Genomic DNA, 26,134 nt, shown 5'->3' with positions numbered 1-26,134 from the left:
ATAAAGCATCGTCTTTTGAAACACTTTTGCATTGGTAAAGCACAGTTGTAAAGCAATTCACACTAAACACTAGATAGCAGAGGAGGACAAAAGTTGGTTTGCTGTTATATTGAGAGTAATTTCTTATAAGAGTTACTCTCTTTTATCATCATTTTTCTTTATTGCTGTAGTTTTTATTTGGTGTATTTATTGAAGTATATAGTTTCTGAATAATAGATGAAGCAGATACATCAAGCACTAAGCAGAATATGCATATCCTTTAGCAAATTGTTTAACCGTATTTGTAAAATGGAATAATGTTCAGTACAGATGTTAATGTTGTACATTTGTGGGGTTTTCAACAACACCTCTACGTTTTCAAATTGTAGGCACGATATTGTGGGCATGCAATTCTTTGACCATTAGTACATTGTTGTAAATGAAGAATACCTAGTTGGCTCAGGCACATGACTAAGTTTGCTAACTCTTACTGTGTAAGTTGGTTTGGGGTCTGATTATGCAGATTAGTGCTGCAGTACAATTTCTGGGGTGCCAAGCAGCATGTTGGTATGGGAGGAAAGTTAACTATCGTTAACACTGGAGGAAGAGCAGGGAAGAGACTCGTGCACAATTACCTGCCTTCCCACCTGCACAGGCTCTGGATTTGGGTTCTGTGGATTTGCAAGTCTGAAGGAGAAAAGCATTAAACTTTTCCAATTATAATTTTCATAACTATCTCTTGAAATACCTACTGGTTTCATAAATACTGCTTTTCTTTCTTTTGATAAAGTTTGAGAAACCTTGTGATAATGGAATCAACAAAATGTGGCAGAAGGAATTACTGCTACTGGAATTACAACTTCTAAAGATAGCTGTCTGTTGTGATCGTTCTTGATTCTAAACAATAATGTCTTGGTTGATGTTTACAGATGACTATGGATGAGAAATATGTGAACAGCATTTGGGATCTTCTGAAAAATGCAATCCAAGAGATCCAGCGTAAGAACAATAGTGGTCTCAGTTTTGAGGAGCTGTATAGGAATGCATATACAATGGTGTTGCATAAACACGGCGAAAAACTCTACACTGGACTAAGAGAAGTGGTCACTGAGCATCTAATAAACAAGGTATGTCATTTTATGAATTAAAATTGAAAGTGTACTATGTGAAAGAATTCTGAATAGTTATTTAAATGACAAAAAAATCTTTATTATGTTACTGTGTTGCCTTGTGTTGAAATTGTATGGCTACCCTCAAAAATGGTAGCTTGAAGCTAACATCAAGCTTAAATGACTTTATGTTCCAGATACTGTTTGTTGTAAGTTGCTGATGGAGGGCAGACCATAGGAAGTATTTGAAAGTGTGTAACAGGAAACAATTTTAGCTGAGGCATAACTATTGGGAGCTGGGATTTTTTTAAAAAAGGTTTGTGGCCATTTGATGGTGTTTTGTGAACAAATTTTGGTTTGTTTTCCAGTCAGTTTTTTCATCTGTGGAACAAAATAAATACCAATGTAAGAACCTGTGTGTTATGGGCTAATGAACTAATTCACAAGTTAATGAGCGAGTTGTGTTAGGATTACACTATTTAAAGGGGTGGTAGGCAATGTGCAAAAACATCAGCTCAGCAACAACAAAAGTCCTGAGTAGTCTGCATTCTACCATTTCAGCCTTTTCCAAACCATGTATTTCAGTCAAAACGACATGCAGAAACTTCTAGTTTCTGAAGATATGTCACCTGAGAAAAGGGATCTTCACATTTTGTGTTAAACCGTGGAACCAGCTCCTCAGTCTTTGTGAGGAAAGTTAAGGGTTGATTAATAAGTATGTCATTGAAAAAAAAAGTTGAAACTCGCTTTTTGAGTCCAGGTAATATTTAGTAGTAATAGAGCCCTAAGTCTGGGGAAGATGCCTGCCTTAGTCCTTGCGGTAGCATCCATAGCTGCCTGTCTTTGAAGAGAGGTGCATGTCCACTTTGATCCCATGTAGTGGCTGTGGGTCGAGATGAAGTAGCAGATTTTTGTCCTGTTATTACAACATTTGAAAAGGAAGGTCATACACCATCATGTGTCTTGGATGATTACTTCTGGCTGATTTGCAGACAGTAGATGGGACGTTTATGTCTAAATAATGCATAATGCTTGGGGAGCTTTTGCGCATTCTAGCTGGAATGACTGCTGTGGCAGAGAAGTGTGTTATTTCTTTTCTAAAATCTTAGTTTTCAAAGGTGTGGTCCAGACAAGTATAGTCTAAACCTACTTTGAATATGGGCCTTTTTTACTGTTTGCACGAGAGGAAACATCCTCTATGAAGTGGCTCTGTTCTATAGTTGTAGCACTTCTGTGACTCTCAAACACTTCTGTCCTCATAATCTCTGCATTCATAGTCTGTACTATTCATACAAGATGTGGCAAATGGCTGAGGCTTTTTGTGCCTGGTTCTTGTATGTGCCTATGGTTACAGTCTATGCTTAATAATAATCATGATACTAAACTTTTATTCTTCCTAGGCTTAAGTTTATCCTGGTTTAATTTGAGGAAAGAGTCTTATCTTTGTTCCTAGCTATTCAGCATATTAAAAATTACTCATATGCAAAATTAATTATTCTGAAGTGCTGATTGTGGCAAACTGACAGAAGAGCGTAAGATCCTGTGAGTTTGTATTGTCACTGCAGTGGCTGAGAGGTTTGCACAGATCCCAGTGTAGAGAAATGCCTTTCTGACACTTAATGCTGTTGTATCTGATGCTTAAAAAAAAAATCTGCTCCAATGATGTAGTATTCTGATCTTTAACATGAGTAATCAAATTATATCTATGTGTATGTGTAACTTAAAAATAGATGACCAAAATGTTTTTTTAAGTAAAAAGACTAACTGCTGAATTTCAGTAGTGAAGTGTTGTAAAGTTAAAAAGCTAAATTATTCAGATGTCTGATGCCCTCCTATAAATTAAATAATCCCAGAAAAAGATGAAAAAAAACCAAAATGTGACTTCTGTCAAAAAGTTCTGAGGAACAAAGAGAACTTCTGTAGGCTCAAAGCTATTCCTTGTCCTTTTTAGTGGTTTGCTTAAGAATGTTATGCTGAGGCAGTTACAGATGGAAATATGGAAAAAAAAGGTGCATTGTTTATTAAAGATAGGATCAGTTCTATAATGGCATCTTGTGATTGTGCAGTAAGTACTTGTTGTAAGATAGATAAAAAGAAGTTTTTGTTTAACCTCACATTTTATGTAACTGAAATTTTAGAGGATTCTTGTATTTTCAGTGTCTCTTTCCAAGAGCAATTCTCTGTTAAATGTTAAGTAGCTAATTAACAATAAATGCTCTCATCATGAGTCTTAGTAAACTTCTGTTCCGAGAATCGGTGGTGGATTCTAGAGTTTAGAAGAGGGGATTTTGCCAGCTGAGATGATGTTCATGAAATCTGTTAATTCTTATCAAAATTAAAATGTGCAGAAATTAATAGATTCTGGTAAAGGACTACACTGGGTTCAGGCAGTGCTTCAGAGAAGTCAAACCCAAATTTTGAACTGCTAGAATCCTTGAAACAGAATTGACATTTGCTGTCCACATCTGCTTGTTCTCTTTTTGTAAAAAAGTTACATTCCTGTAGTATTCCAGTCGTGCTGGTTAATTGACAATAGGTGAAGAGACTAGGCAGAGGCAATGGATTTGTTCAAATGTCTTTACAAACATTTTTCAAGCCTGGAAAGTGATTTTTTTTTTTTTTTTTTTTTTTTTTAATTGTTGGTGTGACACAGTTAAAAGCTATGTTTATGCTTTATGCGTATTTGATTGCTAGATAAAAGTTGTGCTTACTCAGCATTTTTAAAGAAGGAAACTAAACACTTTAAAGAAGAAAATTAACTTCTCAACAAGAAAACAGAATACTGTGTACTGTCTTCACGGTCTGTTTAATTGTAAATAAAATGATAGGTGCAAACATGATCAAAAGAAGATACAAGTAAGTTGCGATAAAGTAAGCTTGGTTTTGAACTTGCAGACCCTATTGGCTTGTAGCTACAGTCACCAGACTCTGGCTGCTTGATGAAGGCAGTAGTAAGCCAGGTAACTTACTCTGCATCATTGACAGGAGTCGGCTGTCTTGAACTACATTGTTTGTACTTCAGGGTAAGGACATTCTAAAACGTATACTTGCCTGTGTATTGACATAATCGTTAAAGTATTGTACGTGTAGTATTGAATTTTAAAAAACTGATGAAGAAAAAGTGCTGAAACCTCTCATCTTAATTCAGGCATTTCATTCTTGTGTATCTGGTACATCACTGATTTTTCCTTTTCTCCTCCTTCGATGATCTTGTAGCTTGATGTGGATGCTCGCTCTTCCTTCACACTTCTCAAGCCTAGTTTGTTAATTCTTTGCACATGTTGTAAAAGCATTTTTAAAAAACAAACACACAAAGCTTAGTTTACAGCTCTCCAGACCATTTGATGATGAGCAACATCACTTCTGTTAGAATAAAAAAAAAGTTTACAGGATAATATTTTTAAAGTCCCCTTCATTTTTATGAACGTTACACAGTCAAGTGAAATCTAAACCCATGACATGCAACATATTATATATATATTCTGTAAATTGTATGTGACAAAGGAATTGGTTGATTTGTTGGCCAAGCTCAACACAATTTTGTTGGTTTTTCATTTTACATCAGAGTCAGAGATGTAAAGGGCTGCCCTGAACTTAAATGGGCTGAAATGTGCTGATTTGGGGAGACGTTAGAGCATTGGTGAAAAGAAAGAGATGCTTGGGATATTCTTGTATCCTGTAAGATTTCTTCATCTTATCAAACATTTCTGTTACTGTCTGTTGCTGGCATGCCAGAATGCCTTAAGGTACGGTGGTCTTTGCTGATACGGCGGGTGGAGTTTGGTAGCGACGGTGCATGCTAGCTCAGAATAATAATAAAGGCAGGAATGCCAGAAAGCCTTTGGTAAGGGGGACACAGAGCCAGCCGTTGCGGCACTGTTGTGAAGTGCAGAAGGAATGTATGGGGTGATGGTGCGGACAGTACGGGGTGGAGGAAGAATGTCTACTTTAGGATTTACAAAGGTATGTTGAGGATCCTTGGCAAGCTTTAAAACTTGCTATTGTGGCATCACTGAGAGAAGGGGAGAAAGAAGATAGGAATGTCCTACAGGGAATTTAAGACTATTTCTGTAACATTTATGAAGTAGGGAGGAATGACATAAGGACTGATGTAGGAGACAGATTATTAGTGAGCGTTAGAGTGTACTATAAGCCTGACTGACAATGTATGAAGCGTTATCTACCTTTATCTTTCCTTAATGATGTTTTAAGATGATCTTGTGGAATCTGCAATTATAGGGAGGGCAAAAGGATGTAAAGGAATTGCCAGAAAATAAATAGAATTTAGAATCAATATTCTTCAGTGTTTTCTTTTTTCTTTCAGCAAAAACAATAGCAGCTGCAGGGGTGAACAGACACTTCTCGTAAAGTCATAGTTAATCTGTTAGCTTAGTTGTAACTCAAAGATTTTGGAATAGTTTTTTGTACTACTAGGACTTTTGTAGATGAAGAAGCTCTGTAATAAGAGTTCTGAGACCTTGAGGCCTTCATTCAGAAAGTGCTGTTCTGTACTGCTGCTCCCCTCAGAAGGTTCTGGCTGTCCTTACGGTAGTGGAAATCACATAAGCGAGCTGTTCGTGCTGCTGCGTCAGGCCAGGCACCGTAAGAGAGAAAATACTAGGCCATAAGTCTGCTTTGTGTACACTTAATAGAGGGTTATTTAAAGCTTATGCCAACAAACTCTTCTTAAGAGATTGGTGGGGGAGGGTGCTTTATTTCTGTAGGAGCTATATCCAGTGTAAAATACAGTCGAGCCTGAAGTTAATAACAACATTTCATCCTTGAAAATAGAAGACGACCTTCTGTAGATTATGAACCTGTGAGACTGTATATGGACAGTCCTACTGAAGTTGGATATGTCTGCCAATTTACGGCAAATATTGTTATAGAAACCACTTACAAGCTCAGCTAATTGAAAGTAATGTTCTGCTGATAAGTCTTGAAGTTTTAAATGTTCTGAAGGCTGTGGAAGAGCAGCAGCTGTGTCTCTGAAGGGCTTCCTTCTCTGTCGAAGAGTGTGGATATCCAGGTTTTTTGACTACAAGCCATTTATGCCACTGAAGCAGTTTAATGCTGCGCCTCTGCATGGCTAAGATGTTTTGTGCACTGTAGTAATTTTCCTGTAATATCATTGTATTCATGGCCCATAGAAGGAATGTGTTCAATGCTGATTAACTAGACAGCTGTTGTAAACAGTAATTTGGTTGGCTTCTGTAGTAACTGAAAGAACGGTTTCCCAAACCTGTCTGCAACTTAAAATAAACCTGGGAGAGTGTCACTGAGAAGCTTCACAGAGAGACTCTTAAGAGTAGTTTTGTTGTACAGCACCCATTGCTGGATTTAAAACACATTTCCAGAAAGCCACGTGGCATACTGTGTGGAGCAGAGGTGGCACAGAGCGGAACATTCCGTGTCTGCTTGGAAGCAAGTTGTCATTGCTGCCTGGTGGCAAGCACCCCCCTTTGCTAACAGTTGGTATGTGATGTGGCACTGGCTAGTCTAGTAGGGTTATTGTGAGGGAAGTGTGTAATTATAAAGGCACACTGGCTCTGTGTTATTTAAAAAAAAAAAAAAAAAAAAATTTGATCCTTGGAGAATTCTGTGATGGGCGCGTTCACTTGGGTAAACTTGATCAATCCCTACCCTGATGATCCGTGGTTGTAAACTAATCAGGCTTTTAGTTTTGCCTTGGTGAGTTTCGTTAGGGTGGATGATCTACCAAATCCTGTTGTTTTTCCATATTGACTAAAGAAGTGAAAGCAACCACGTTGTGTTTCTTTCTCTTGTTGTGGGAGATTCTGCATACTCTTTGTAAGTATGGCCATGAAGTTTTTAATGCATATTTACATTTCAACTAAAAGCTACATAGACTGATTGACAGCAGGGCACACGGCTTGGGTACCAATGGGTAAATGACGGTCTCTGACAGATAGAGTGAGGCAGTTAAGCAGTGCTGGCTGTGACTTACAACTGCATGTTGTGTTTTCCAAAAGCAAGGTGGGGAGGGCTTGCTCAGGTCTGGGGAGTAGGTGTTTGAAGATTTCGGAAAGCTTTGAACGACCAACAAGCTTACCTACATCACCTAGATTCAAACTCAAGGTGAATATTATGGGGATAGGTTTCCACAGCTTCTCGAGAAGAGACCATTGTTTTTTGCATGATATGCCATGGTATGTTTTTGCTTTGCTCATCTAAGTTCATGGAGTATGTATAGTAGTGTGGCAAACTGAATTTTTTGTTTTGGTTTTGCCTAATCACTTCATAAAACTTAAATGACAGAATGAAGTCTATCGGGTGGTTGCAACTGATGTTGGTGCAGCTTGTGGCTGTTTGTCCTGTGTGTTTTGTTTTCCTGGTGAATTCACTGTACTGAAGCTTACACTATCACACAGGTATAAATGCAAATCCATAAATGTAAAAATACATTCTGTTCGGTTACAACAGAGGGCACTGTGTTCTTCATGTTATGTCTGAAGTCAATTCACATGTTTTGTTAACTCTGGAGTAATTTTTTAATGTTCCCTCAGGTTTCTCTTTTACACGAGTTTAAAGCTGGAGCAGTGTAGTACATGCCTACTGCGTGAAAATCAAAGTATGAAACTGGATGGTCTTTTTTGTTAGTAGGGAGCAGTAGTGTCCAAAAGAAATGAAGCCTGAAGTTGATAAGACAAACAAATCAACCAGCAAATACAGTAAAAACAATGGTGACTTTCTTTTGTTTCCTGCAGTCTTGTTGTTGTCGATTATGGATTATTAGAATAAGAGTCTGGTCTTTAGCAAGTGATTGTTTCCTTTCAGAACTCTGCTTGCTGTAACTTTCTGCTATCTCAACATGTCTTTCTAAATGTCATCATGGCCAGTTTTCCACCTGCACTTGTTCTGTTTGTAACATTTACCGGTACTACCCGCTATTCTGAAATTGCTTGGTAATAAAGTTAACATTAATTGAAACCCTATAGCATAGGAAATGAAACATTTGAGGAGTTGTAAAAAATATTTTTAGCATTTGAGATTTCAGGTATTCCTTTGAAATTGAATATCCGTGTTTATGTTGTTGCTCTTGTTTTTAGCCTGATTTTTCTTACTTGTGGGAAGTCGTTTTCCCACAGAAGTGAAATACAAGGTAGGGGTGGTCAGCACCCAGGAAAAGCAAGAACTTGTTTGTAACTTTAAAGTTCATAGAAGAGCAAGAATTTTATTTTTGAAGCAAAGCTTGTAAAGATTTAAATGATGCAAGAAAAACTGACTTGGGTTTATGACAATTTATTCTTTTTCGCTTCAGGTGCGAGAAGATGTGTTAAACTCCTTGAATAACAACTTTCTACAAACACTAAACCAAGCATGGAATGATCATCAAACAGCAATGGTGATGATTAGAGACATTCTGATGTATATGGTGGGTAATCTGCTTTTTCACACATTTACTCGATATCACTTGAAAAATGCATCTGATGAAATGGTTGAATTCTGTAATTTTAAAAAATAAGCTAGTCAGACTCATCCTGGCAGGTTATAGATGGTCATTGTATGTTTTAGTTCACATAGTGTTAGTTTTTACTGTGGAAAGCCGCATGGTGTAAAGCCTGCTCAAACTTCCAATGTAGTTGCTCTTTGAACATGAGGGTTTGAAAGGGATAGCTTTGCTTAGGTACAGTCTGTGTCCTTGAATGCTAAACTCTGATTAATCGTTTGCGGTGCATATCGAGCTTGAATATAAGATTAAGCAGTGTGAATAAATGAGAGTATGATCTTTGGTTGCATGGTTGTAACTTAAAAAAAAACAAAAACAAATCAAAAAAAGCATTAAGCATTCCTTGCCTGAAAGCTAACGGAAAAGGCCTTTTTTGAAGAGAGAGGGCCTTACATTTTTGTGTCTGGATTATGTTATGCTTTAGGTAGTTGGTATATGTTTAAATTCCCAGAATGGTGGGCATGCTCTGAGGTTGCAAGCGAGTGCATTTTTATATAGCTTCTTGGCAAAGGTTTTAACTTCAGAAGGAAAAGAAATATGTCTTGAGAAATTCTAGTTTTTTATGTAAAATCTTTTTTTTTTTTTTTTCAAAATAACATACTAAAGATAGTACTTTATGCAGTACTTTATCTGTCCTTCACTGTCTAACACTGCATAATGGTAGCTCTTCTGGGTTTGGGGTTTTGTTTGCTTGGGGGTTTTTTTGTCAAAAAAGATGATTCACTAAGATTGTACTCTATCTGCTGAACAATTGGAGTTAAGATCTTGTATTGTAGCTGTTAAAGATCTCATGCTGTGAAATTGAACCAGTTTGTATTAACTATGAAGAAATCCTGCTTGGTTACTAAGCTACTAGAAATTAAGGAATTTGTAGTAATTATTGTAGCCGCATGATTTAATTTTTTATTATTTCTTGAAGTAGGTTTACCGCCTTTTGTGTGGGGAGATTTTTTTGTGTTTTTGTTTGGTTGTTTTTTTTTTAAAGTTGGGAAAAGACCACATATGAAAAGATAGTGGGCTGTATAAAATGCCTTCAGTGACCCTTAATGATCAGTGTATCTCATCTTGCCAAAAGGAAGACTGAGAGATTATTTTGAAGATGTATGATCTTCCCTATGGAATCTCTGTTCTGTTTGTGAAGGACAAAGACCAATCAATTGCTGCTAGCTGTGTCTGGGCAAATTCAAGAACAGTTAACAATTAGAGTAATCTATCAAAGCTGGCAGTGGATTTTCAGAAATGTTAAGAGATGCAGTCTGGAGCTTTCAAGGGGAGTAGCTGTTGTGGTTTAGCCATCAGTACAGGAGGTTCTGGGTGCTCTGAGGTATACAGATGGTCAGAGTGGATAATGCAGTGTTATCTGCTGCTCTTAAATTCAGTAAATCTCTGATCCCTCAGTGTCAGAGAAAGCTGGTTTATCAGCTGCTCCTGTTTTGGTGTATTGACCAGCATACTGAGGACCAAGAAGTCACCTCTTTGAGGAGGGGTTACATGCTTCAGTTAGCACTTTTGGGGGGAGATGACAGCTGTTTCTTAAGTATTTTTTGTGCTCAGGAGAGTAATGCCTTGACTTTTGTTTGAAGCTTGCAAATGCCGTTAGAACAGACAGCCTGCCTTCTCTTTTTCCACCAAAACTTCAGAAGATGGAGACCTGCAGCATTCCCACAAGTGTGAATTGGACTTCATTTGGTTGTATTTTAGATTCAGAACAGAATAATAAAGAATATCTCTGGAATACGTAGTCTTTCTTATGCTGTTTGACAGTTCCTAATTATTTCAAGTAGATCTACAGTTGAGGCCTCCCCTTGACTAAGTATTTGCTTCCCACAGACTTTTTTCCTTGCACCAAAAAGAGACCCAAGGAAGCAGAAAAGATACATTGACAATAAAATATTTTTATAGTATAATAGTAAAAATATAATAAATTTTTCTTTCAAAATGCTTTTATAAATTTATCAAACTTTGGGAGCACTGGTGTCTGTTAAACATCTATAATGTCACATGCGTTTATGATTATAAATTTAATCTTTATTAGATAGAATTATATAATGCAAGGAGCTGACACAATGGCTAGACTCCTTTCATTAGAAAATACAGGGTTTGATTACAAATTTAAGCATAAGCGATGGTTTAAAATGGGTCCAGTCTAAAAGATTTGCAGTTTCCCCTTTCTCCCTGGGGTGTGTTGCCGAGTCAGTGTTGTGGTTCGGCTGCCGCCAGCAACAAAAGCGCCACGCGGCCGCCCCTCCCTCCGCCGGGGTGCGGAGGAGAATGGAAAGAAACAGGCAGAAACCGGTGGTGGGTCGGGATAAGGGCAGTTTAACAGAACAGCAAACAGAGGGAACAGCAACAACAACGATACAGATAAGGGGAATACACAAAACAAAACAGACCACACAACACAGCCCCTCTCCACGACCGCTGCTGCTGCGAGCTCCCAACCCGCGAGTGAGTTCCTGCCGCCCAGCTCCCCCCCACCGGCACCCAGCATGGCGGCACATGGTATGGAATACCCAGCTCTGTATGGCCAGCTGGGGTCAGCCCGCCCTGACTGTGTCCCTTCCTGGAGTCGGTGAAAATTAACCCTGTCCTGGCCGAACCCAGGACAGTCAGACATAATTCTGCTCGTTGGAAAGTGACTAAGAGAAGGAAACTTCTAGTCGTAAGTATGTTTTCATTCAAAAAATCTGAAAAAGCTGCTACTACTGCGATATTATAAAGTGGAGGAACATCTGTCAAAGATGAGACCTGACTGCTCTTCAAAGAAACAATCTTCAAGAACTTTATAAAATAAGGAATGATTTGTTCTTTTATGACGTTGAGTCTGAATGAAATGTAATTTTATGAGGATAGGCTTACGTCAGAAGTTGTTTGTACCTTTTTATTCGAGCACAGCTAATACAATTCACATTAAAAAAAAACACTGTAAAAAATCAGTCACCAGTGTTAATTGATATGCTTGTGTTCCACCAGAAGTAGTATATGCAATTATAATATGTTTATAAATAAAGGATAACTCAATCCTTTTCCTCTTATTTTGTAGGCCATCCCAATTACTTACCCATCAGTTTCAGGAAATGTACCTATTGGTACCCAACAAGCCACAGTCTGATGTCAGTAAAAGTAAAACATTTAACATCTGCTTGAATTCTGAACTTACTCTCTTAAATTCTTGCTTCAGCCTAGTGATTGTACATCTGAAACTAAACCGTATCTCTTTTAATGCGATGTTTGTTTTTCAGCTTGTTTTCACCCAATAGCTCCCATATGATCTAAGTCAAAACAAACTCCAACCCAGCTTAATCTCTTTCCTCTGTATTATTTTAGAAGTGGCAAAATAACAATGAATTCAAATAGATATTTTTTAGAAAGGTATATATTTTGTCTTTTGTCCAGTGGGGTTTGTGCATTGTTATGATACTTAATGGCTAGAATACTTGCTGCTTGAGGTTTATGGCAGGATTTCATTTTACGTGCAGGACCTCTTACACAAGACGCTCTATAAAGCTTGCCTAATAGTTGCATTTTTTAAAAAGTGTATTACCTTGTCTCCGGTGTCATGATTGCTGCCTGGTAAAAGTCTGCTTGGTAATGTAGTTCCGGTGTGAGGTTTTGCAACTGGAATTGCACGATATAAGCAGATCTAACTTTCTTCAGATATTCCAATTTCCACAAGTGAATTTGGAGTTTGTGTAGTTCCACTGTATTTTGTGGCACATGTGCGCTAGCTCTCCTCCGTTTGTTTTACATGTTTAGGCTACAGTAATCAGTGTCAGAATGGATGTCATACTCTGTAAACTCATGGCACTGTCTGCAGCAAGCAGTGAGGTACTGAAGCACTGAAGTCGTGTCCCAAGTAGTGTCTTCACTATGTCAAGTCATGTACTAAGACATGTTCGAGTAGTGATGTACTGCGTTTGGGCATGTCTCAAATTGTTTCCTATGGCTGCAGTGTAGGTAAGCGCACCTACAGTAGTTTTTATTTAGCTGCTGTATGTAACCGTAGCAGCAGAGGTGCGGTTGTTCGGTCCTCTCTTCAAGTTACATGAGCATGACTATTCTTGGAACGTCTTATGGAAACTGGGCTAAACTGCATTTTGTGGTGTCCCTTCTTCACTACTTGTACTTGCTAAATTTAAAGCAATTTCAGGTATGCAAGTGCAGCAGTCACACCCTTGGCTGCATTATAAGCATGTGGGTAGTGCCAGTTAAACACTGTCAGAAATGAACTATTACTCTTGCAAATACATCTGTGTATTTTGCAGAGGGCAGAGCATTCCTTTCTCATCTGTGAGGTGCACAAAGCCGGTGTCTTGATTTAGGCCAGCGCTGACAGATCAGCTATGTGAGTTTTGACTTCGGGGCATATGACTGCCATTGTTCATGGCTTACGCACAAGGTGGTAGGGAGAAGTGTTGTTTTTATCTGCAGAACTAGAATGAAAGACACTTGCTGTATGTATCTATATATATACATAGACCCACAACAATGTCTGAAGGCTACATTCTCCAGGTAGTGCATCCATGCAGAGAGGAGGCAGAATGTGGCTGGTGATACTTTACGGTAGGTAACTTGCTTTAGTTGAGATCAGAATGATTCTGCAGTGTAAGCAGCATTGTAGTTTATGAATAATTGCTGTCTGAAACTCCACCCTTGTCTCCTGAGAGTTACTCTTACCTTTTAAGCACCTGCTGCATCTCCCTGTGGGAAGTGATTGCTGTTCAGTAGCATGTAGCCTTGTCAGTAAAACCTGTTCCCACATGGGGCTTCCTGTCTCGAAGTGTAGTGGTTTAGGTTGGGAGAGCTGCCAGCAAACAGCGAAAGCGGGCTGTTACCAAGGGTAAGCAAGGCAGCAGTATCAGAAACATTAATGCTGCTGCTCTAATTTGGGTATTGTAGAGTGGTCTGGCTTACTACAGAGGCATTGCTGTTACATGGAGAAGAGTTTCTAGTGCAGTTACTATTTCATTTCATGATGGCGGTGTTTAGCACTGCCACAACAAGCTATTGCAGATGAGTCATGACCATGGCTTTAATCCATTTTGATACACTGCTGCTTGTGCTTCAGAGGCCTGAATATTCTTCAGAAATAATATATGTATATTTTTCTCCTCAAGTCAGAGTATGTTAAACACTACTTTTCAAGTTTTTTTTATCACTCTGAAAGTGTATTTTAAGCTTCTCTTACTTCAGAATCACATTTACTTCTGTTCTCGATGCAAGTGTGTAGATAAAGGAGTGAATTAATAACCCTTTTCTAAATAACAGAAAAATTAGAGTAATGTATTCCAAAGATCTAGACCACCATGTGTCTCTAAACTGACTTCATGAGACCAATTAGTAAATTTTTTGGTTTGAGGCAGGACTGAGCTTGCCTCAGGAGCCACAGAGTAGGCGTAGCTGACCTGTTCACGTCTTGTTTTTTCATGTAAATTAAATGCTGCCTGTCTGAAGGGAGTCAGTGGGAAATCATTCATGAATTGTGGAACCCAATGTTTCACTTTCCTCTGGTCATCAAGTGGCAATCTGGCATATAAGTAGTATATGAATAATTTTGCCATGTAGATTCAGCTGCTAAAATACTAGTCGGGCATCATTCCTTCTGATGTCTTCTAATTGCAGAATTTATATAAGCTTATAATTTTGTAATCTTTTTTCCATAGTCTCAAGAATGATTTTTGTTTAAATGGTTCTGTTTTCTAGGTGTTTGAGAAACTTTACATGTCAATTCTGAGTGTGATAAAGCACTTAAGATAATTGATGGAACCAGTGGAAAAGCCAACCTTCATACTCAATTTCAAACATGGATCTTCATCCTTTATAGAATTTGATTTTTTTGTTTAATTTTGTTATAGCTGTGTTAATTCTCAGGAAACCTTATCACAGTGAGATTTGTGAGTGGGTACAAAACTCGTAACTTATTCTAATAATACCACCTGAGGCTTAAATGGTACTAAAGCAGAATTTTTAGTAATTACCCAAACTATTGAATTAGAGGAGTGGATTATGCCCTGACAGAAATTAATAAAATAATCATTGTTTGTCTCGGAAACAGTTTGTAAAGACTCACAATTTTTATATTCTTAATGTTGTTTTAAATGGTCTTATCTGGTATGACACTACTGGATATTAAGTGAATACGTTCATTTTCTGTCTGCTGGTAGCTGTATTAACAGTCTTCCTTTTCTAGACAGTTGATAAGTTGGGAGAGGGGAGTAGAAAAGGGGAGAAAATTTATTGGAGCGTATCTGCAGGTAACAGTAAGAAACTCAGGTTATCTGCTCAGCAGTGTCTCAGCTCTGGGTGTTGGTGTTTGTGTCGTGGGCTTGGAATGCTGTTCTGAGGAGCAGCCTCCAGATGTAAATGTAGGTGGTACAGGGCTAGCGGATAGCTCAGGAGCTTGATCCTTCCTGTAGGCTGAGGTTATGTAGGGAGATAGAATTTAAACCCAGACTGGAACATTAAAAATATTCTTTCCTCTCTCCTTCTTCCTTTCTTTTTTTGGGAATGAGTGTATGTGTACGATCTTAATGAAACATAACAAGATTTCAAGATACTTGATTGAGTCGAATGAAAGTGATTTTTTTTTTTTTTATGGGAGTTCAACAGTGGTCCTTATGTACAATTCTGCAGTACCATAAACGTTTTGATTGTAACTATTCTAATTTTGGCTTTACTTTTTTCTTCTGTTCATCTAATAATGCTATTTCAGGAAATTTCACTGAATATTGAGGGGGACCTGTCTGCGTAAAGGGAGTGATAGGAAGATGCATGGGAGACGAAGAAAAATGAATTAATTTTTCTGGAGGGGTTTGACTAGATAAGTAAAACCCCTTTCAGACTGCACCATGAATTTTGTCAGTATTTGGGGATTCCCCTGCCCCCAAACTAAAACATTACAAGGCTGCAGATTTGTTATGGTTTTTAGTTATAAGTGCTGTGCTTATACTCTTAAGCAAAGTAGAATTCCTGTGTAAATGAAAATTTGGAAAATTTGGACTGATTTTGAATTTTGAGGGTATTCATTATTTCTACTTATGAAGAAAAAAGAAGATCAATTTGGTTATTTCTGTACCATGCGAATATGACCAGTCTCTTGCAATGTTGAATAGCATGGGTGTACTGAATTTACTGTTTTATTGCTGTGTATGCATTCATTGTAGGACCGTGTGTATGTGCAACAAAATAATGTGGAGAATGTCTACAATTTGGGCTTGATTATTTTTCGAGATCAAGTTGTACGCTATGGCTGTATTAGGGATCACCTACGGCAAACTCTGCTGGATATGATTGCGAGAGAAAGGAAAGGAGAGGTGGTGGACAGGTAAGATGTTTGTAAATGACTGTCTTTTGTTGTAAATAATCCCTCTTGATTTTTAAGAATGAATCAGGAACATAAATAAATCATGACTTAGGTCTGTGTTTCTGATCACAGGTAAAATTTCTCCATGATCTGGAATAACATACTACTTTGTACCTGAAGGTTTAACATAATGGTAAACGGGGAAGCTTGTTAATAAATTTTTTTTTTTAATATTTATCTTGTGGTTTTTGTTAACACGTTTGTTAAATCTCTCTGTTACCACGTTGTCCCAGAGCATTTCGTTATAAAACTGGTGTTTTCATAGTTCTCTGACTCTTGCTGCCCTGTATTTCGTCTATCCTCAGAGGTGTTTTAATTTTCTTCTACCTGTGTCTTGGGGGGGGGGGTGTGTTTGGTGTTTTTTTGTGTTTTTTAAGTTTTCTTTTTTAGTTCTGGTTTCCTTCCTCATGTTTTGATCCATCTGTTTCTTGGCAGTTCAGTTGCATCTCTGAGCTTTTAGATCTGTTGCTCATGTTCTCCAGCCAGTTTAGTAGATGTGGAGTTTTGTGCCACACACTGTGGATACTGCAGCTGGAGTAACTTCAGATTTGCAAGTTTTCTTGTGCTGCTCCAGTTTCAGAGCAGCTGTTGGGCGTGGAGAGATATGTAAACCTCATGCTACTTTGTCTGCAGTTCTGTGATTGAGGTTGCCCAACATGCAATTTATGAAGAGAAAAAATATTCCCTGGCAACAGCTGTGTATTGTCCCCTACTGCCAGAAAGTGGAATTTTTTTCCTGGATGCAGTTCTTCTGTTTTCGCATTTTATTGATGTGTTTCTCTGCCTCACCAAATGCTTAACTTGCTGATACTTTTTTCATTTTGTGTTGTTTTTTTTTAAAAAAAAAACCAAAACAACCGACCTAACAAACAACCCAAACTTCGCACGGCAGCTTTCATCTGTGCAGTTGTTTTGAATTGCTCAATTCCAGCCTACGTGTGCAGTTTTCAGTTTTCTTTGAAGTAGTATTTTTCTGTTATATTCTTGTGTGCTGAAATATATTCTTATGAGTTTTCCAAGTTAATAGAACTTGAGACCTCCTTCCCTATCACTGTATTTAAAATATTTAATAAGAATTGTCAGCTCCTTAGTTGAGAGCAGAAACAAACAATCTTGCTCCAGTAATCTTCTTGAAAACCTGTCAGGTACCAAGTAGATTTAGGATGGACTTTCAATTACTACATCTTATTTAAGTTGACATTATGTTCTGAGTTGTTGTGCTGCTGTGTACTCTCTCTTTCAAGCATGTAGATTTCTCAAGTTATTAACAACTTACTTTTTGGCAGAGGCGCAATAAGAAATGCTTGCCAGATGTTAATGATTCTAGGTCTTGAAGGAAGGTCAGTCTATGAAGAAGACTTTGAGGCTCCGTTTTTGGAGATGTCTGCAGAATTTTTTCAGGTACAGCAATGTTGTAACATCATGTGTGGAATGTTGTTAGAACTGCTTGGAATTGTGAGAATTGATGGTCCTTTAAGTAATTGCTACTTATTCGTTGAATATGTCCATCTCCATTAAATGAAATAAGAAAAAAATCTACTAACTTTGTGGAAAAAGTACCACAAATTTTACAGAACGATGATAATTTGGATGTAGGTTTGAAATACGGGTGCTGATAGCATGTGGAGTGATGATTGTGCTAATCTTGTACGTGCTTTGGGCTATTTCATGCCATTTAGTCTATCCCTGTGTTGCAGCCACTTCTGGAAATACCAGTAGCATGAAAGGTTCAAACTTTTTCAGGGAGGGAATGGAGAGGGGAGACTACCTGTCAAACTGCCTTTGAGGAAGCTTTGTTTCCCTCAGAGGAAGCTTTGTTTCCCTCATAGTTTCTATATTTATGAGTTATATTTTGTAGTAAAATGAACTGAGTCAAGGAATGAAGTGTATCCAAGGGGCTATCCAGTTGTTGACCAGCTACTGAATAACACATTTTAAATATTTCCTGAGTTCTTTTGTGAGATAGTTTCAGGAAAAATGCCAGTTGAATGGTTGTCGAGTGTAATCATGCTCCTCCATTGTGGGAAGTTGATAGAAATTGTAAAACATGTTAAAAGATATCTAGATAAGATAATTTGTCAGTCTCCCAGTTCTGACGCAGGATTGACTGGCTGTCATCCTCTGATCTCCAAACTTCTTTGAAAAGCAGAAGCGTGTGTTGCACAGCCTTTTAAAAGTCATTCCATTCTGTTCAGTGTTACATAAAATTAAGAAAAATAACTACTTTCATTGAAGTTTTATTTCTTGGCTCTGCCTTAAAAAAACAAAAAAATCTTTCCTGTGAGAGACTGTGCTGACTAGTATTGATAAAACCAATTTGACATGAGATAATGTGCATTGTCATTCACGAGAATAATGAGACCTGTTGATCCTCACAACTCATAAATATGCCATAAACTGGTATTTGAAAGGAATCTTTGCCTCTTCCCTCTCCCCATCCTTCTGTTTTCTTTGGACCTGTGGCTAAAACTCTAGTTAGTAGCTGGAAAGTAGGTTGACTTCACAGAATCACAGAATAGTAGGGGCTGGAAGGGACCTCTGTGGGTCATCTAGTCCAACCCTCCTGCTGAAGCAGGGTCACCTACAGCAGACTGCACAGGACGTTGTCCAGGCGGGTCTTGAATATCTCCAGAGAAGGAGACTCCACAACCTCCCTGGGCAGCCTGTTCCAGTGCTCCGTCACCCTCAGAGGGAAGAAGTTCTTCCTCATGTTCAGACGGAACTTCCTGTGCCTCAGTTTGTGCCCATTGCCCCTTGTCCTGTCACTGGGCACCACTGAAAAGAGCTTAGGTTGTTTTAGTATGAAAAATAGCATGTTCATATTGCATGTACCTCCTTATGTATGTAACACAGTGTGATAGAACTTTTATTTTGTGTGAAGCATGTATGTAAATCTTGAGGATATAAGATCTCATTTGCTGGACATGCTGGGTTTGAATTGAACTTGCTTATCAATGCTAATCTGAAATAACCAGTACATTTCCTTTTTCCCCTATAAAAAAAAATCATCTAAAGTATTAATTTGTGTTAATCACAGATGGAAAGTCAGAAATTTTTAGCTGAAAACAGTGCTTCTGTATATATAAAGAAAGTAGAAGCTAGAATTAATGAAGAAATAGAACGGGTGATGCATTGTCTGGATAAATCGACAGAAGAACCAATTGTGAAAGTTGTTGAGAGGGAGCTAATTTCCAAGCATATGAAAACTATAGTGGAAATGGAGAACTCTGGGCTAGTTCATATGCTGAAAAATGGGAAGACAGAAGGTAAGACTGCATCTTATGGGAAACAGAAATGCTTACGATACTGCCTGTTGTTTTTAAATGTAGGATAAGTAGAGCTTAATGTTTGTGTTCCTGTGGAATTGTAACACCACTTTGGTGGCTCTGCTTTGCAAACATGGAGAACATTACTTCAGAGACTTTTAGAGGGCTCTTGAAACAGAGCCCATATGTATAACTGGTTTCTGTTTAGTACCACATACAGGTACTTTTTTGGTAAGCCAAGTATCTGTTAAGAAAAGTACAAATCTGCTATAGTGGTCTTTGCTACCTGTTTTTCATGAGCCATTTTACTACTTTCATTCCTCTAGCGTGTAGCTGTCAAAATGCATCGGAGTTTCTGGCCCGCGGGCAGTTATTTAAAAAGTGCTAGTGTAACTTACTTAATTTAATAAAGGTATTGCAGGACCAATTCTCGGGGAGAGGGCTTTGTTGCAGGAAAACAAGTTGGCTGTTTTTAAAGGGTAAGAAGCTTATCGAAGTGGGTGAAAAAGAAGGGCTTGGCTTGATTTGGTTTTCCCTAATAGAGGTTAATATGGGACAGAATGACTGAATAAAGGGTACTATGGAAAGAGATAAAATAGAAGTTACTAAAGCAGTATAATGAAAAGAGTGATTGTAGTATCTATATTTAGAAATCAGTGTTCACGCTAAAGCTGTGAGAATGGGGAACAGACTTGCTGCTTAGATTAATGGCCTTTGTTCATTAAGCAGCTTCACAATTACTAGGTGATAGAGTGACAAAGTGAGCAAACTTCTTAGAAGAATTACTGTATTGAAAAGGAAAGCGATGATACTATGTTTTATGTTTTTTCTTTAATATCCGGTTAAAGTAGCCTTCCAGCTGAAGCTACAACCTTGTTGAAGGGTATTCATAATATACAGGAATATGTTTAATTTTTATAGGCCTTGGTTTGATTTAGGTAAATACTAGAGAGGAAATACTTGCTGCATTGTGAAGAGAAGATTTCATGTAAATGTACAAGGATGGATTGCACTTTTGGAAAGCTATGTGTAAGCTAAGCCACTTCTTATGATTTTAGATGGGTGAAACAAAGTGGTGTAAAATTATGTGGCTGACTTTAAGATAAATATGAATTAAACTCAAATTTTTACCAGTTTTTGCTTTTAATACAGAAAAAAGCATCTCATTAATGTTGTCCTATTTGCTTTAACTTAAAATTTTTCATATAACTTTTAATACAGTATTTGATTTTTGGGATGATAATGTTGGAAGCTACATTCTTAAATACCACTGGAAAACATAATCTTAGTGAAGCTCTGAGTGCACCATGCTGTAATGCAAGCATCAACTGCTGCTGGCCTGGGGATCAGCCATAGCAGATTCCATGCTGCAGACAACTTGTAATGATTCAATACAATCTTTGTTTTTAATTTTGTGGCTGCTGAGGTCCGCGTGTTGTCAGGGGTAAAGGAAAGGGGACATCAGAAGATTTAGCGCCTGACCTATTATGGGATGCTTTTTGTGGCTCATGTGGCTGAACTTTTGCTGTCCATTTTTGCTGTGAAATGAGTGAGTTACAGAAGTGCAACAGACAGAGGGTGTCCTGCATAATATCTCATTCTTGTTTCCAGACCTTGCTTGCATGTACAAGTTGTTTAGCCGTGTGCCAAATGGTCTGAAGACAATGTGTGAGTGCATGAGCTCGTACCTGAGAGAGCAAGGCAAAGCACTAGTTTCTGAAGAGGGAGAAGGAAAGAATCCAGTTGACTACATTCAGGTAGTTAAACGTTTTAGCTTTCTTTTATTCCATCTTTGCCACGTTCCCCGGAGTAACAGTTAACTACATAATTGGTAATGTAAACTTTAATATTTATTCTAAAAGGATTATTAATAATAAGCTACACTTATAATTTTGTTTAAAGTGTATATTTTCTGTATTTTCAGATATGTTTAGAACTCTTCTTTTACCCGAGTTGCTTGGAAACTACATGCTCTGTTTTTGTGCTTTTGGTGTAGCTGCTTTTCTTAAACAACATATTCAGGCTAATTATCTAACTACTGGGAACTTTCTGGATTATCCTAAATGATATTTGCCTCCATAGTGAGTTGTACTTCTGCAGGCAAATAGCTTTATGGTGTCTATTTTGTTTAATTTTATGTAATATGAGCTATCAACTTTTATTGAGACAAAAATCACATGACCGTATTTCATGGCAAGATTAACTATGACTGAGAGGTGAATGTGTTATAAATCATAACAAATTACTTGCTTCATTCTTGGTCTCCTGGAGAGACAGAACACTTCTGCATGTTAAAAGATGTAAGCATTCTTTCTTGTTCTGTCACTAAGAAGGGATGTGTACCATTAATTAATTTATCAAGATCACAAAATATGCTTCAGGAATGTTTGTCATCTTTTCTCCCCCCTTGTCTCTGATAAGATGATTTTAAATTTGCACATAAAATCTTTAGAGTTCATTGAGCTTTAAGGAAATGTTTTTATAGCTGGAAGATATTTTATGCGTAGTGTGAAAATGTGTATTCATTAAACGTGTTTTTGTTTTTTGTTTTTTTTAAATGTGTACTTGAAGTCCTTGTGTCTGGTCTTCATGAGAAACATTTAATGCTGTGTGTCTATCATCTCTGCTGTTTTGTTTGAAGTTAGTAACTTTGCTAGAACTGGTTACTGTTATAAGAAGCCATTTGAGTGTAAAACCATTTTTGATTGGATTATTAATTTTCTGACAATGCTGAAGCAAACTTCTTGCCAAGCTTGGACAAGAATCACCTCTCCAAGGATTGTTAAAATAAATGAGAATGCCCTTTGATATTTATTAGGTTTAATGGTTAAGGGCTGTTAAAGTTTTTGTTGTGGTATGATTAAAAAAAAATAAAATCATAGTCCAACACTACTTCTGCAACATGACATCACCAAACCCTGAGCATAATTGGTAAGATGATTGCAAAAGCATTGCCGGGGGATTAAATTTAAAACTTCTTATAATAATTTGAAGATATATTAAAATGCTGCTATAATTTAAGGTACTAACAGTTTCTCCTGTTTAACACCAGGTTGTTCAGATGGTGTACTCCTGGAGAGGAGGCATAAGCTAACCTTGATAAACAGAGAGATAGTGGGATTTACTTTGAATGTATAATTTCTAATACACATTAATTAACCTGTCTAAAGACCATTCCTTTAAGTGAGATGGTGAGTTCCTAAGAAACATTACTGCTTCTTTTGAGTAATTCTTGAATGGCTTCTTTAAGTAACCACATAGAAATAATTCCTTAAGAAACCGAGGACTTTAAGACCATTTAACCTGAACAGGTTTTTTGGGCACTCATTACCCATGACAACCGTTGATTGAAACTTTCTCCATCCCCCAGCCCCCCCTCCAAATGCTGTCTTAGTTATGTCTAAACTCAGTGTGTATCATGTGTACTTAGCAAGGTGCTCAGGTGATTTTTAAGATGCTTCCCCCTTCTGCACTCACTTGTTTTATCTCTGGGTGAAGAATGTGCAAACCCTAAAAATGATGGTAAGAATCTGGTGATGAGCTCAGAGGCAGTGGTGCAGTTCAGGGCTGTGAACTTCACACTGTGGTAACTGGAGAGCTATTGCTTGTTGCTGACTTTCGTATGATCACAGTGACTCTTACAGGTCAGTAAGAAACGTGACTAAATAATGCAGAACTGAGCAACGTTAGGCCTGTTGTCACAGTGCATTTTCTCCTCAAACTTGCTTAGTAGCTGTAGGGTGCAGTTAGGTGCTTAGCCTCATCTTTCCTGTATCCTGTATTTGTGGTAGTGACTTTGTCAACATTATTTAAAATAGAAGAGGCTTAATAAGTACAACAAATACCTCCTTCAAGTTGTAGATTTAAAAATACAATAAATCAGCCTGTTTAATAAGGGTGGTGAAAAAACTGTCTTAATCTTTGAGTAGCCTGTTACAGCAAACTGCACCAGTATTTGATGCCAATGTTTTAGCCAGTTTATCTGAAAATCGCTTCTAAAAGAGATTTATGGCAGCTATAGATATTTAAAAATGGAAATGAAATTTCAGATGCTTTCTAAAAATGCTGAACGTAGAGAGCTTTGCTGAATCTCTGGCTGTAGACATGGCCTTCTCTATTCATCTATTACTACTGTTTTACAGCTTACAACTTCAAATCAGTGAAAATGTTTTTGCTTTTTTTTTTTTTTTTTTGAAGGGTTTACTGGATTTGAAGAGTAGGTTTGACCGCTTTCTTCAAGAATCTTTCAATAATGATCGACTCTTCAAACAAACTATTGCGGGTGACTTTGAGTACTTCCTCAACCTCAACTCCAGGTCTCCAGAGTACCTCTCATTATTTATTGATGATAAGCTGAAAAAGGGAGTGAAGGGAGTAAGTATAAATTAAATTAAAAGATCATGCTCTTTGCTGTGTAAACTTGGATGAAATTAAACTAAGCTACTTTTCTGAAAATTATTTTTATATTAAGATAAATGGCAATACTGCCTTTAAAAAAAAAAAGCGTATGTAACATGTCTGAGCTCATAACACCTTAGATATAAACTTAGAGAAATATAAGGCACAAGGAGATCTCAAGATGTTGTGTGGCTTGTCCGCCATCTCTGAAGCAGTATACTTGAATTACTTCTGGGAGGTAACTCCTCCAAAAAAGTTTAGATTGTAGTAGATTGTGCAGCTCCCTTCCTTCGAAACGTTAAATATATTTAAGTAACTCCTCCAAAAAAGTTTAGATTGTAGTAGATTGTGCAGCTCCCTTCCTTCGAAATGTTAAATATATTTAAGGAAATTATATTTATAGTTTGGCAGTTACTCTCAATATTTCATAATTTCTTTTGAAAATTAACTCACTTGGTAGGTGAAGCAGTTTGCTTCTTTTTACTGCTTTTACATATTGGAGGAGTATTACCACATCTGTCTCCTCTAGATTAAGTATAGCTGTTTCCTTCAGTCTTACCTCATAGCTGCTTTCATGAAGTTTGTTGAGGTACAGCACCCAGAACTGGACAGGATTTGTTCAATGGCTCTGAATAAAGCTGAATATTATTGCATACATACTATGTTTTGGAAATCAAATAGTAAATTCTGTTTATTTATAGAATATGTAATCATTTTATTTGTTGTGGCACTAGACAGGCTTTGCCAAATGATTCTTAACACTTAAAAGCTTTCATTCCAAGCTAACTTTTCATACTTTTAATACATGTTTTCCATCTGTGCTGTTTTTAAAAATACTTAAAAACTTATCCAGGAACTTTTACTATATTAATCTAGGTATTCTACCCATCCATCATCTCCATTCTCCTTCACAATTGCTTTTCCCTCCATTTTAGATCTATTACTTTCTCCGTTCTGCTGAGCTTGTGCGCTGTTCTTTTGGCTCTGTCATTCACGTGTTGGACCAGTTTTGTTGGCTTCTTTATTGGGCTACTGTTTGACCATATGCTTGTTGTGAATTACTTTAAGTATTTAGGTTGTATAAGACACTTATGCTGGAAGGTTAAAACCAGAAAATTATTTCTTTTACAGCTAACAGAGCAAGAAGTAGAAACTATATTGGATAAGGCAATGGTTTTATTTAGGTTTATGCAAGAGAAAGATGTTTTTGAACGCTATTACAAGCAGCACTTGGCAAGAAGACTTCTCACAAACAAGAGTGTTTCAGATGACTCGGAGAAAAATATGATATCTAAATTAAAGGTAAGACAGTATCTGCGTACTCCTTTTTTTTCGTAAATACCGTTTATTTGTTTTTTACGTAAGGGATATATAGATATCGATAGATGCACTGATATATATAGGTGCACTGAGCCAACAGTGTGCCCTTGTTGCCAAGAAGGCCGATGATACACTAGCTTTTTCCTAAGTGGCATGATAAATGGCTAGGGAACTCCTGAACCCAATTGATTGGATCCTAAAATCAAATTTTACTAGTCCTCATTTTTGACCTTTGTATTCTGTCAGTGAACGAAGCCTGTTTGCATCAGATTTCCCCAAATTATCAGTATTGATTCCAAATTATCAGTATTGATTCCAAATTATCAGTATTGATTTCTTCCCAGTTACCTCTCTACCTCTTCTAGCCTCGTGGTTTTGAGGGCACAGGGCATACATTTGCAAGGTGAAACAGTGGACCAGAACTGCCCAGTTTTTTCGTGTCTTTGCACAGTGATCAGGATGCTAACACGTGTGCCTCTACCATGTATGTCAAAGTATGTGCTGGAAATAGGGACAAAGTCCTCTATGTGCAGCTGAAATGCATGCGTTTGTGCGCATGCGTTTGTGCATGCGTATGTCCCTGATGCTCAGAAGGTCTAATAATCTCACCTGATAATCTGCAGTAAACCTTTAAAATTATACGCTCTTAGGACAACAGTGGTTCTTTTCTGATACAAATAAAGATTTTTACTTCACTTTACAGTGTCATGCTAAAAAGCAGGTGAAAGTGTATGCCTTGCTCTGATAAGCTTTCAGGGTTGTTTTTCTTTTAAGATAGACAGGAAGCTAAAAAGAAACCAAATAATGGAGAAAATAGAAGGAAAGCAAGTTTTGGTATGTGTAGACTTAGAGCCTTATAGAAAATAGGAAACTTTTTAAGTTCTGAAGGTAATGCAAATGGGATCCCAGTAACCAAACGTACAGACATATAATTTTTACGAGGTTTATAAACTAACTCTTAGTCTTGCAGTTCGCCTATCAGAAGCTCAGTTTTCCTAGCGCCAGTTGTTTTGTGTATTTCAGACTGAATGCGGATGTCAGTTCACGTCTAAACTGGAAGGCATGTTCAGGGACATGAGCATCTCAAACACGACGATGGATGAGTTCAGGCAACACCTCCAGGCAACCGGGGTAAGAGCGTGGGGGTCTGCGTGCTTGTCCTGTTACTGCAGTGCAAACCCGAGACCTCGATAAAGGCTTTCAGCGTTTGTTAGCGGGTGGGTGTGGA

The 26,134-nt window shown here is 37.6% G+C and overlaps 1 protein-coding gene across 1 annotated transcript in view; it reads left to right on the top strand.

Moving 5' to 3' along the window:
• Positions 1 to 26,134, top strand: part of CUL3 (cullin 3) — a 58,838-nt gene that overhangs the window by 19,108 nt on the left and 13,596 nt on the right. The window contains exons 2-10 of the mRNA XM_075417862.1: positions 909 to 1,106; positions 8,371 to 8,484; positions 15,723 to 15,883; positions 17,209 to 17,323; positions 18,960 to 19,188; positions 20,800 to 20,945; positions 23,386 to 23,562; positions 24,718 to 24,888; positions 25,930 to 26,037. Of these exons, the coding sequence (XP_075273977.1) occupies positions 909 to 1,106; positions 8,371 to 8,484; positions 15,723 to 15,883; positions 17,209 to 17,323; positions 18,960 to 19,188; positions 20,800 to 20,945; positions 23,386 to 23,562; positions 24,718 to 24,888; positions 25,930 to 26,037 (1,419 nt within the window). The remainder of the gene's footprint in view (positions 1 to 908; positions 1,107 to 8,370; positions 8,485 to 15,722; positions 15,884 to 17,208; positions 17,324 to 18,959; positions 19,189 to 20,799; positions 20,946 to 23,385; positions 23,563 to 24,717; positions 24,889 to 25,929; positions 26,038 to 26,134) is intronic.

Source organism: Opisthocomus hoazin, chromosome 4 (genome assembly GCF_030867145.1).
Source record: "Opisthocomus hoazin isolate bOpiHoa1 chromosome 4, bOpiHoa1.hap1, whole genome shotgun sequence".
Classification (NCBI taxonomy): Eukaryota; Metazoa; Chordata; class Aves; order Opisthocomiformes; family Opisthocomidae; genus Opisthocomus; species Opisthocomus hoazin.
The sequence above is the reverse complement of the archived record's forward strand: the minus strand, read 5'-3'. Positions and strand labels throughout refer to the sequence as shown.